This window comes from Atractosteus spatula, chromosome 14, assembly GCF_055471065.1.
Source record: "Atractosteus spatula isolate fAtrSpa1 chromosome 14, fAtrSpa1.hap1, whole genome shotgun sequence".
Classification (NCBI taxonomy): Eukaryota; Metazoa; Chordata; class Actinopteri; order Semionotiformes; family Lepisosteidae; genus Atractosteus; species Atractosteus spatula.
In genome coordinates this window covers 31168947-31181869 of record NC_142719.1, presented here as the reverse complement: position 1 = coordinate 31181869, position 12923 = coordinate 31168947, and the positions used below count along the sequence as shown (strand labels likewise).

Genomic DNA, 12923 nt, shown 5'->3' with positions numbered 1-12923 from the left:
GAATCAGTTTATTTTGATGTATTTGTAAGTGATTGCACTGTATTTAGTAACTGTTGTGCATGCTACATTCATTTCACAATATGCGTATGTGTATGGTGGAGTTTTATAGATTAATTCACATTACACTGATGATCTGCATGTTTGTAATTGATGTGCAAGTTCCTTTCATTGTCTTTGAAAGATTCCTTATTTTGAACAAGCTGGATCTGCATTCCTTCGAGATGTTGCAGCAATCTCTATGATGTACTTTTATCCTCGAGGAGAGATTATCCAGTACAGTGAAACCATCACCCGTGAGCTGTTCTGCATTCGAAGAGGGATGTGTCAGGTGTGAATCATTTCTATGCAGTTATGAGCAACATCTGAATAGGACAGTTCGAAGGTCTGCAACATACTACATGCATGTCTGAATTCAGACATAGAAGATGTGGAATTTCACTTTTCTTAAATGATTGTCAAGTTTGATTGATTCAATGTGAATTTAACTTTATTTTGTCATTATTAGAAGTCCTTTTGTTTGCCGTTTTCATGTTTTTCGGCTGTAGTGTAAAATGACAGATAGCAAATAATGTAACTTTTAAAAATGCAAAATCTGTTGCTCTAATGGTCAAAAGATGCTTTTATTAGACTGTAGTATATATCTATATCAGTTTACAATCTGCACTATTTTAACTGATACCTGACTGTCTCAAATGTATTCAGTTTTGATGAAAACTGGATGGAAACCTCTTCAGAACAGACAGAAAGCCTTGACTTAAATACCGCAGTACTGGGGCTACATGTGCGCTTTCTTTAGGCTTTCCCCCAGAGCTGGAGCTGACATAATGCTGGAATAATTCGAATCATGTTACAAAATAGATGTATGTTAGAGTTATGCATCACAACAATGATCTGCATGTCCTCAATCAGCTTCAGGTCTTGATGTTTTTATTCCTGCAGATTTTAAACGATGATCTCTCAGATATTCTGGGTCTCTACACAGAAGGAATGTATTTTGGAGAGGTACAGTATCATTCATGCTTCTTATTTTTTTCTGTTAAGATAAGATCGCTTTATTCGCCATATACAATTTCTTGTATTATTATTTGTCTTTTCACATACCCCAGCTTACTCTCCATGAGACACACAGACAGGGAGAGAAGCTTGGGGTCAGACCGCAGGGTCACCCATTCATACAGCGCCCCTGGAGCAGCTGGGGTTAAGGGCCTTGCTCAGGGGCCCAACAAAGTAGGATTCCTTTTTGTGTCAAGAGAATTTTCTATTCACCACAGTCATGAGGGGCTCATGATTCCCACAGTTTTCCTGATTTCACCTGTCTGCAGTACTAGACATTGCCAGACATGCATGCTAAAAGAGTGGCAGATCTTTCATAATCTTATACTGTAGGTTTAAATATTTTTAGTTGATCTGAATATAAATTGGTTTTAGAACTTTACAGCTTTTCCCAAAAAACTTAATTGACAGTTAACCATAGGCAATTTTTAGTACAACTTAATTAATTTCTTCATGTTACTGATGTCATCACCTTTTGTTTCAATTTTTTTGTGTTTTTTGCTGTTCAGGTAGGATTCTTATTTGGAAAATCAGCCACAATGACAATCCGTGCAAAAACATACTGTGAAATTTTGGTTATTGACTTTGACAGAATTAAACCAGTTCTTGACAAGTATCCACCTATCAAAAGGTAATGGCATTAATTGTCTAAGAGTAAATTTAGATGCAGGTCAGTCTTGCTTAAGAGGGAAAATTCTATTTGAATTTTGCATAGACATTTTGAAGATTATTTGCCTTGTGCTAAACACTGCTTGTATAATAAGACCATAAGAACAGTTACAAAGGAGAAGAGACCATTTGGCCCATCTGGTACTTGGTAGCTAATTGATCCAAGAGATTGTTGGGATTAAGGGCCTTGCTCAGGGGCCCAACAGCTCTGCCAGCCACAGGATTTGACCCAGCAACCTTCCAACCACAGGCACAGATCCTCAGCCAGAGAGCCACCACACCGCACAGCCCTGGGGTGGTGGTGGCTGGATCCTATCCAGCTGTTTCCTGAAAGACGCCAGCATGTCAGCTCCAACAACATGGCTTTGCAGCTCGTTCCACACTCCCAAAAACCATAATAATCACTGTACCGTGACTCCTCTGTGGTCACTGAATGCATAAAAACCTTATTCTGATACCATTTCATATGGGTGTTTTGGTAATACTGTATTTAGATTGGCAACTAGACCTTTCTCGATTTGTGTTCTCTTTCAGTCAGATAGAAAGATTGCAAGATAACAGAGCATTTTTCCAGTGCTTGGTGAACCAAGTGGATTTAATGATGAGAAAGACAAAGAAAAAAACTGGTGAGGAAGACAAGGCTGTAAAAAAAAAGGAGGCTTCTCTGGAATATCAAGGCCGGCGATATTTTAAAAAGTCCAAATGCTGTGAGTTACCTTAGAGTGCTGAAAACGGTTGTGTTTCTATTTCTTGAAAAATGTATCAGTTAAATTTTTACTTACATGAGAGATCAGTTGTATACAGTTCACTATTGTTTTTTTCTGTTCAGGAAATCTTGTTCATATTTTCTGAAAAATCCAGAAATCTCTGATATAGTTGTATTAGAAATATTGAAATAATTGTCTTCAAAACAGTATTCTGACCAGAAAATAATTAGTAACTGAATGACAATAAAATATTTGTCAGTGTTTAATAAAGGAGCTAAATGAAAAGAGAATTAAAAAAACATGAAAAGCATATTTTTACAAATTCATTTGGTTGACACTTTTATCCAGACCTACATTTGTAGCCATTTATACATATAATGACTTCAGGGGAGTGACTAGGTTGAGGTTCTTTTCTTGGAAGTATAACTGCAGTGCCTCTCCTGGGATTTGAACCCACAAACATTCAGTTACACAGTTGGCACCCTAACCACTACTCCCCCCATAATCACTGGCTTGAGCATTAATCACAATCTGAGGGTATTAGTTTGGATATGTAATTTATTTCATTTTAAATTAATATGTAATATAATATGTCTAATACATTTCTCAGAGGAATTGCCATTTTCATAAAATACAGGGTTTTTAATCCCGCTTTCTTACGTCACTAAAATATTTTCACTATGGTTACTGTGGTAGAGAACCATAAATCCATACAAGCAAAAATATTTGAGAAATACAGATTATCTCATGGAAAGATTCATGTTTTGTTGATAATTCTACAAAGTGCTATTCTTTAGAATTGACTGAAATTAAATGTTATTGGAGATCATAAATAAATAGGAATAACCTTTTATTTTATCAGATGTTGAGGACTTTGGTAACTTCCCAATATATGCTGGATCTGAAGAAGAATCTATTACAGAAAAACTAGAGAAGCTCAGCAAGACTAGAGTGATACCACGCAAACCCAAGTAAGTTGACACATTTCAGACATAAGTGATAAAAATTGTATACATTTTCTAACCACTTTATCCATTTTAGGGTTGAGGGAAGCCAGAGCTTATCCCAGCAAGCAGTGGGTGCAAGGCAGGATACACCCTGTCCATTCTCAGGCACACAGACACAAATACACACACACTCACTCCAGGGCCAGTTTTCCCAAAAGCCAGTTAACCTACATGTACTGTAGGTCTTTTGACTTTGGAGTCCAAGAGCACCCAGAGGACACCTATGCAAGCATGGGGAGAACATACAAACTTCACACAGTAAAATATAAAATTCAAAATATTGCATTTACGCTGTTAAAGACTTGTAGTGGCAAGGAGTCAAAGGTACCAAGATTGATTACCCATCTAATCTAATGGAACATGATGTTACAGTACCAGTTATACAATTATATACATTGAAGAGCAGAATAAACTTACTCTGTCATCTATTTTTGCCAGGCATTTCAAACTGTAGAGGCTTTTATATAGACTATTTCCTTAATAACTACTGTTATTACAATAGTGTCAGAATAGGTTTTTCAAACACTAGGATGAGAATACATTGCACAATTTCTGAAGTCCAAATTATAATAAATAAGACAAAAGGAAATCACCATTAAAAACAGGATAGCCATGGAAAAGGCTTCCAGGTATCTTGATCACTAGACTGCGGCTCAGTTCTTCTTTTCAAAGTTATCTAATCTCATCTAACAAATAATTGAGTCCACCGACAGCATAGAATAGTTTTCTTCTTTTTTGGTATGTACATCCTATGTACATGTCAATCCAGATACAGCATGTCCTGCTCATGCCCATCACTCGACAGGCATCAATCCGACACCCATCCTTCACCTTGCGGGTGGTGAGCCCACACGTGCAGTTTCAATGAGTCAATTACATGTGATTGGGAAATGAGATTAATAGCTACTGTAGATTAACAATACTATCTGATTTGCAGTTTACCTTCAGGTGTTGTGATCGGGTGTTTAGAGACTCTGTAGATTAGATGACAAGATGGGTCTCTTCTCACCCACACTTAACAGTTTTGATGTAATAAGACAGAATTCTTGTAACAGTGGATAACACTAGTTGTGGATATTAATAAATTGTTGATGCCGATAACATACATAAATTGTAGCTCCTGATGGTGTCTAAGATGTCTAAGACTGTTTCACAACATGTGATGTACTGATGCATGAACTGCAGTATTTTCCCATCCGACCATTTTTTGCATACGTCATTGAAATCAGGGTGCAATATAGATAATATTATACTCTATGTTAACCTAGTTAAACTAGAGCTCTCAAAGCAGTTCCTGTAGTGAAACAGGAAGCAAAAGGGTTTCATGTGCATTTAATTTTATTTCCATCTTATTTTCAGAACACAGAGAGAGAGACTTCAGATGCTCTTCTGTAGAACACTTCCACAGATCTTTTTATTGCGGTGCGTAGAGTTTCTCCCACTTTTAAATTTAAAGTGCATGTTGTAAAAGACTCATTCAGCCCTCTTCTTGTATAGTGTGTCTGCCCTTTTCAACAAATTACATCCAACAAGGCAGTGATATTGATAGACTGGGAAGGTCACATTTAATGTTTCTTAAAATTGAATATTTAGCAAATTGCATAACACTGTGTGCAGCAGACATGGGTATACAAAAATAAAATCCATTTTCTGTGCAAGTATTTTCTTTTTCACAGTTCTTTATTATGGCACAGGCAGTTTGTAAACAAGTGCACACTGGCTCATTTCCTAGGGCACTACAGCCATGAACTTCTTCATTTATGGTATGTATGTTACATGCACTGAGCTCACAAAAACTGCAATATCAGCATGCATATGTATTGCTCACCCTTATGTATAACGGGGCAGTGATGTGGAACTCACATTGAAAAGGCACTCTAAGAATTTAATATCAACAGATTCAACTGATTACTTTAGATATTCAAAACTCAGGTAAACCTGCTTTAACTGAAGAGAAATTCATTTTGTGTTTTTGTTACAGAAGTGCCATCATGCCAAATGATTCACGCTACATCAGATGGGAGTTTTTCCGCATCATTTTAGCCATATCCGTCAGCATTCTCACCTCTCTCCTTATCTCATTCCTGCATTTTGAAAAGCCACTATGGATTGTGTGCTACATTCTCGGGGCTTTCTGCTGGATTGACATGTATATACGTTTACACGTGGGCTTCTACAAAGACAGTAAGCTGAAAGTGGACACACTGAACACAGCCAAGCACTATATGAAAACCAGCTTTCTAATCGACTTCATCAGCTGCTTCCCCTGGGAAGTGTTTGGCTGGATGATGGTTTCTCCATTTGATGAAAAGCACAGATTTTATACCAATGACAAGGCAATGCACATGTATGCATACTTCAGAGCCCCTCATATCCTGCAGCTGTATCGTGTCCCACTTGCCTTTAAGTTCTGGCAGTCTGGAATTGCTACCGAAAAGACGGCAGTTACTATGCTTCAGTTCATTATGTATTCCGTGCTTTTTCTTCATTTCTCCACTTGCATTGGGTTTGCAATTGTATGCCCTCCCATCACAGACATCAACAGTAAAAGCACAACATACATTTTGCCAATGCTGAAGCATAATTGCACAAAAAATTCTTGGGTGACACATTTGGACACATTGTACGCCATCAATTATGGTAAGTGAACCAGTTTTTACAGTTTCTATGCCATAAAACAACTGGTTTAAACCTTTTGAAATTAGTAGTTAAATGTGCTCATAGAACAGCAATTTTCATTTTAAGCTAAATTATGAATAACATCCTAGTTACTTTGGACACATTACAAATGTTAACTTGTGATAAGGAATTAAAAAGAAAAAAATAAAATAATTACGTATCACAGGTTCACACTTGTTAAGTAACATACATATTAAAAGTATCCTGGTACTGTAGAATGCTTTACATGTTTCTTTTTTTCCTCCCCAGGCACAGTCGGCTTTAGTAAACTCTACGTAACAAGTTTTTACTTCGCGACAGCAACTCTTTGTGGAGTTGGATATGGTGATGTTCATCCCTACCTCCTTTCTACAGTAAGACAGTCATAGGGAAACTTTAGTAGATTTAATCAGATAAAGCAGATTCTTGTGGAGATTGCAGAGAAATTTGTGCCTAAATTAAAGGTGTCTCATGAAAAAATATGTATTGATTTATTATTATGTGGCTGGGTATCTGCATTATCAAATGTGTTTGTTAAAATGATTCCCAGGTTTCTCCTAAAAAGAGAGAAATATCGTGAGTCTGAGGATTAAATTGAAACATGTACAGTGTGAGTTAAACAGGTGTGTTTTAGCGCCTACCTGACACTTGAATGGCATAGAATATCCTGGCCTGGGGGGGTCCTACTGGCAATACTAGCTAAATCAAGAAGACTAATTTGTTTGAAGTACATATGTTGCCTATACTGAGCAACAAAAGAAACTTATCACTCTGTTTATGCACATACAGCACATGCTTTTAAAAAATTAAGCTGATGGATTTTAGATATGTATTATCTAAATGTTAAATTAATTTAGTGTCATTTTGGTTAATTGAACATTCGTGACTGATACACTTAAGCAACTTTAACTGTTGCTTGACATAAGCACTGAGGGACCTCACTAATGGAAGAGTGGATTAGGCATAGTTGAAGATTTAATATTGAGCCCTGTCGAATGTCACATGTCAGACCTGAATGAATAAATATGTTCTGCTTTTTAAGAGAACAGCACCTTCATCCCATTTAATAGTTGGAGGCTGGACCTCAGGTGGACAGGGCAGCAGAGGAGCCTGGTCCTCTGTGAAAATGACTGTGACTCGCGCTTTGTGTCAGGTTAGAGATGCTGTGTTGTGGGAATCTTTCCTACCCTGGGCCATTGTGCGAGTCCCAGGACTTGATCAATATAGTGCCCTGCCATCAGGCTGCCCTTGCTCACTACAGGTGGGGTTTCGGTGGGGACCAGACACTTCTGCCCAAATGTTCACACTAGAACCTCCCTGTCAGTGGCCAGCTGTACTCTACAGTTAGCAGATCTGTGCCACACTTACTGATGTCCATCAGGGTGGTCAACACACAAGCCTGACTCATGTTCACAGAGGACTGATTATGCTAACTGGTTATGTGTCTGGTCCTCACCGAACTCTACCTGTAGTGATCATGGGCAGCCTGATGGCAGGGCACTATGTTGATCAAGTCCTGGGACTCACACAATGGCCCAGGGTAGGAGAGATTCCCACAACACAGCATCTTTAACCTGACACAAAGCATGAGTCACAGTCATTTTCACAGAGGACTGGGCTCCTCTGCTGCCCTCTCCAAAGCATGAGACATAGACCTCAGTTTGAGCTGACTCCAGCAGGGGCCACGCGCTACCATTCAGCCCAAGGTGATCATCACTGCTGTGACATGTTAACCAGCATGCTGACATGAACAACAGCTACAGAATATTTTTTTCCCCGATTTTGTGAATTTGTTGCCTTTTGGATGCTCAGTATATTTCTTCACTAGTATGTCATTATTTTTTAAATGTAGGTTAATATTAAGTGTATTCTCCAGATAAATGCATTATTAATACCTCATCAATAGATATATCCCTTAAGTATTTATAAAAGCTAAAATTAATGTCTTAAAAATTATTATGATTAATATTACAAGATATCTGCACATTTTTAATGCACTAGTTTTAGTCAGAAAAAATGCAGAAGGTAAAACTTTTTATTTCTCTTCACGCAGCAAATAATTATGACCTTTTTAATGATGGCTGGAGCTCTTTACTGTGGCTGGGTGGTTGGGACAATTACATCTATGCTTGCCAATGCAGATGCTGCACGAGCAGCCTTTACAGAGAAAATAGACTGCATAAAGCACTTTCTGAAGGTACAGTGACCGTATCAGACACGCTGTTATACAGTAATATCATTTGATATGTAAATTCAAATATTTTTAGAACTTCATCAACTATGTAATTTACTCTCAATGTATTTTTAGATTATCATACCATAATCGTTAATCTCCACATTGTTTGACATCGTTTGACAAAATGTTTTAGAAAAATATTTGGGTGCTATTTGAGGGGAAACTAGTAAAAATAAGTATTTGCACCATAAGCATTTAGTTTCAAAATATCTTCAAGAACTTGTGACAGATCTACCTGAGAATTAGGCATTAATATTTAATACTTTCATTCTTTCATATTGCCACTTCCAGTAATACGTCTCTCTCTTTGGCATATTTTGAATTCTATTAACTTACCGTACTATGTTTTTAAATATCATTCAGGTATATTAGCTGTTTTTTTTTCCCAGTTGGTACCCATTAGTTCTGTTCTAAGTTGTGATGATAAACATTTTTGTGTATGAATGCTAACAGGACAAATACAAACAGACGAGAAAGTACCACATGTTAAATTTGACTGTAATAGGAAAAATAAATATTGAGCAACAAGTTACAGTAAATCTCCAGCATGTAATCTGAAAACGATATCACTTTTTTTTCTAGAGGAACAACATTACAGGACCTGCCTACAGCAATATAGTAAAGTTTTATGCATTCAAATGGATCAGAACAAAAGGCGTAGAACAGGACACGCTTTTTGAGTTTCTACCATCATCGCTGCTTGGGGATATTTCCACCATTATCTACTCAGATCTGATTGCCAAGGTAACCAATCGATCCACCAACAGCCCCACTGACGTGCTTTAGTATTTACAGTATAAGATATAGGAACCAGTAATAGGTTTATTCCATGCTGAAAAGAGAAGGAAGAAAACACAATGTTTCAGCTGTGGAGCCTTCTTCAGGTGTGAGCATACAGTTCTTTCTCACACCCAAAGCAATCTCATTTAGTGCATGTCTTGCAGTACGTTCCCCGCCATTTACGTCAGCAGAACAGGAAGAAGACCGGCCAGCTGTTTCAGACAACCTGACAGCGCAGTGGGCATCAGAGTACTCTCCAGGCCAATAGTCCTGCCTTTAACCTCTCACCTCTCCTCACTCAGATTACACTGACATTTCTGCCCTGTCTGTGGCCTTTCACATTCAAATGGATTCAAAGACTTGGCTGCTGTCTTCAAAATAGGCAAATTGTTGCCTTCCACTTTTACCTTGGAATTTGTAAAAAAAAAACATTTTCATTTTAGATTTCATGTCAAAATTAACCTCTGCCTGTTTCTTTACAGTTTGTGGAATTTTTATTGCAGAGCAACTACAGTTCTTGGGATTGTAAATATTTTTAATAACATTTATACAATTCTTTGTTTCAGGCTTTTGGACTAAAAATCAAGACAAAGAAGAGAACAGGATTAAGTGTCCAGCAGCTGTCTCCATTGGAGCGGAAGTTATCAGGAAAACTAGATGTAATTTTTATTAAAAAAAACTTTTTTTCTTATCAGTGACAAAATGGCAAGTAGGTATTGTATGTCCAGGTCACATACGGATTAAAACATTCTCTAACAAATGGCCTTGCATTTCAACAAAAAAAAACATTTTATCCTACATTAGGTTGGCAGAAAAGGGTCACAAAATCACTTCAGTAAGTGAAATTGCCTGAAGTGCAAAGAATATATTTAGCATGACAAATGATACTGGTCTTCAGTTAAACTTTTGAACTGAGTTCGATTTTTTTATCTTGGCTTTAAACGTTTTCTTTCAAAACACTGTGGTCTGCTGCCTTAGTTTTGCAACAAAGTGCCATCTGTCATATTCTTATTTGTTTTTGTGTTTTATTGTGAATCACACAGAGTCCAATTTTTCATAAAATCCTCAAGAAGGAAAGTATGGAGAAGCTGGAGACAGATGGAGGGTTTATTCGGATGTTGGCTAGGCAGATTCGGCCTTGCCTTTTCAGAGCCAATGATATTATCTGCAGGAGGAATGACTTTGGATCAGAGGTATGGTATATGAGCAGTACCTCTACCCAGGATGGTTTGCTCAGTCAAGTGCTGGGGTGGATTTATGCCAGATCAGTTTATTCAAGTCAAGAAAAAGTAAATGGGTGACAAACAGAGAAACAGTATTTTTACTGTAGTGTTAATAAATATCAATTGTTTTTTATTTTAAAGTTTAGTATTTGAATGCAGACTGTCATGTCATTTGCCAAACTGCTTTATACTATACGGTGTCGTTGGAAGCAGGAGCCTACCTGGCAAGCAACAAGCGCAAGACAGGGTACACCCTGGAGGGGACACCAGTCCATTGCAGGGCAAGTGCAACCAATCATACATGGAGATAATTTGGAGGCCACGGTAAAGGCCGAGGGGGGAAATTCGGCCCAGACTCCGGGATATCTCCCTACTCTTATCAAGAAATGCCTGGGGATCTTTAATGACCACTGAGAGTCAGGACCTTGGTTTAACGTGTCATCCGAAAGACGGCGCCCACTACAGTATAGTGTCCCTGCCACTATCCAGGGCATTAGGACTTACACAGACCGCAGGGTGGGCGCCCCCCGCTGGTCCCACTAACACCACTTCCAGCAGCAACCTTAGCTTCCCAGGAGTCTCTCATGCAAGTACTTGCCAGGCTCAACCCTGCTGAGCTTCAGTGGGTACCCAGTTGAGAGCAAGCTGCAGGGTTATATGGCTGCTGGCATAATGCATAATGCATAATCAGCTGCTATAGTATTTGTTTTTTTTCCAGATGTTCTTCATCGAGAAAGGAGAGGTTGATGTTCTGTCCCAGGATGAGCGGAACGTGATAGTCAAACTTAAAGCTGGACAGTACTTTGGAGAAGGAAGCCTCCTTTTCTCAGAACCTCGGTCAACAACAATCAGGCATGACAAGACAGTGGATTTTTCAAATTGATGCACAATGTGATTATTTTATTCTCAAAGAGTAGAACTGACAGAAAAAAACGATCAAATAGTCAAAAGGACTGCTTCAGTCCTTAAATTAATGATGTTCCTGTGGATAATGACAAGACACCCCTTGTACTTTGAGATATACCTCCTATTTTTCTAATTACAGAAATTTGAAGTGAACCCAAGTATGGAGTCTAATCCACCATGTCCTTACCAAAGATGTGTGTGTTTACAGTTAGTTATAATTTTAATAAGGAAATGACATTAATACTGTGTGCTACTATATATCACAGGGCTGCTACAAATTGTGATCTGTATGTTTTGTCAAAGAAGAGTTTGGACGAAACGGTGAAATATTACCCTGATATCTGCAAGGAAGTCAAGGAGGCTGCAGTAGCTAAACGAGACCTCCTGATAAAGCTTAAAGCTCAACAATTGCTCACAAAGACACCTGGAGACAAGGGAAGAGATTCATTTCAGAATGGAACTGGACGTAAGTATATTGTCTTGACCCGTTTAAATAATTCATTTTAATGACTTTCTTACTGATGAACATTTCTGTCATTGATTATTCTGTAATGCCCTGGTGACACAGCAATGCTGGGGGGGTGGAGTGCAATTAACCCCAGAAAGACATGTTCCAGGAACAGCTGATACAAGATACAAGATACTCTCAGCCACAAGGGAGCTACTCTGGTGGAGTCTGCACATCTGCATTTCTTTCACACCAGTGTGATTGCAGGCCTGATAAAGTCTGCAGCAGGCACAAACATAAGTAACCAGCTCAGCCCAAGCTGCCCAGTGATTAACACTAAACATATTGCTTTGTATATGCTCACAGAAGGGGACAAGTATTGTTTCTCCCTCCCTATTTCTCCCCCATACCTGTGCCACACTTCCTCTTTTTTCCACTTTCCTGTAGGGAATTAACTTCTGCTTGTTTCCCTGTCAGTGTTACATAAAGCCTTATGCTGGGCAAAAAATGATTAACTGTGTTGTTCTTATACTTGATGTTTTGTCTGTTGTTTTTAGTTATTAAGCTTTACAAAGACTATATGAAAGATCAAGCACACAAGTCCAATGTTGCTTTGCCTCTGAATATTCGGATGAGGAATAATATCATAAACTTCTACAGAAGTTTTCTGAATGGAATTGTCAAAATCCACAATACAACCATTGATCCTGAGAATAAAATCAGAGTCATTTATCAGTATTCCTCCTGTGTCTTGATCGTTTTCAGCTTTTGGGCTATCTCATTCATGGTAGGTTCACATTTTTTATAGATTTTTCTTTAAATAGGTACTAGAAGGAATTGTTTCATAGTAAATTTTTGTTGTATCAATTAAGATTTAAGGGATAATATTTTAGTCTGATAACCTCAAGGTAGACCAGTTCTTTTAAGATATAAGGGAAAACATACATTTCAGCTATCTGGAATAATATTATGTTACACTGTTTATCCTCTAACCATTAAAATCCGACATCAATAAAAATTACTTGCTCAGAACATCTGAAGATTAGAGTAAGATTTAACTGCACGAATTCTTTAGGATTTATTTTGTATAGTTTGAACTATGAATTGTAATGGTACCTTAATAATACAATGAGTACTCTTATTTATTATCAGAAAATTTGAAAATATATAGTGTAGGATTGTATGGTTACATAATGTACATAAGGATTTGGGAATAAGTTCTATGTGTGTATTACA

The 12923-nt window shown here is 37.8% G+C and overlaps 1 protein-coding gene across 1 annotated transcript in view; it reads left to right on the top strand.

Annotated features, from left to right (window-relative positions):
* The window catches only part of cngk (cyclic nucleotide-gated potassium channel), a 30615-nt gene that overhangs the window by 12619 nt on the left and 5073 nt on the right, over window positions 1–12923 (top strand). The window contains exons 17-31 of the mRNA XM_088932935.1: window positions 182–328; window positions 940–1002; window positions 1563–1684; window positions 2257–2429; window positions 3292–3400; window positions 4796–4858; window positions 5418–6076; window positions 6365–6468; window positions 8148–8291; window positions 8913–9074; window positions 9677–9769; window positions 10154–10303; window positions 11052–11185; window positions 11506–11705; window positions 12245–12474. Coding sequence (XP_088789061.1) covers window positions 182–328; window positions 940–1002; window positions 1563–1684; window positions 2257–2429; window positions 3292–3400; window positions 4796–4858; window positions 5418–6076; window positions 6365–6468; window positions 8148–8291; window positions 8913–9074; window positions 9677–9769; window positions 10154–10303; window positions 11052–11185; window positions 11506–11705; window positions 12245–12474 — 2553 coding nt within the window. The remainder of the gene's footprint in view (window positions 1–181; window positions 329–939; window positions 1003–1562; window positions 1685–2256; window positions 2430–3291; window positions 3401–4795; window positions 4859–5417; window positions 6077–6364; window positions 6469–8147; window positions 8292–8912; window positions 9075–9676; window positions 9770–10153; window positions 10304–11051; window positions 11186–11505; window positions 11706–12244; window positions 12475–12923) is intronic.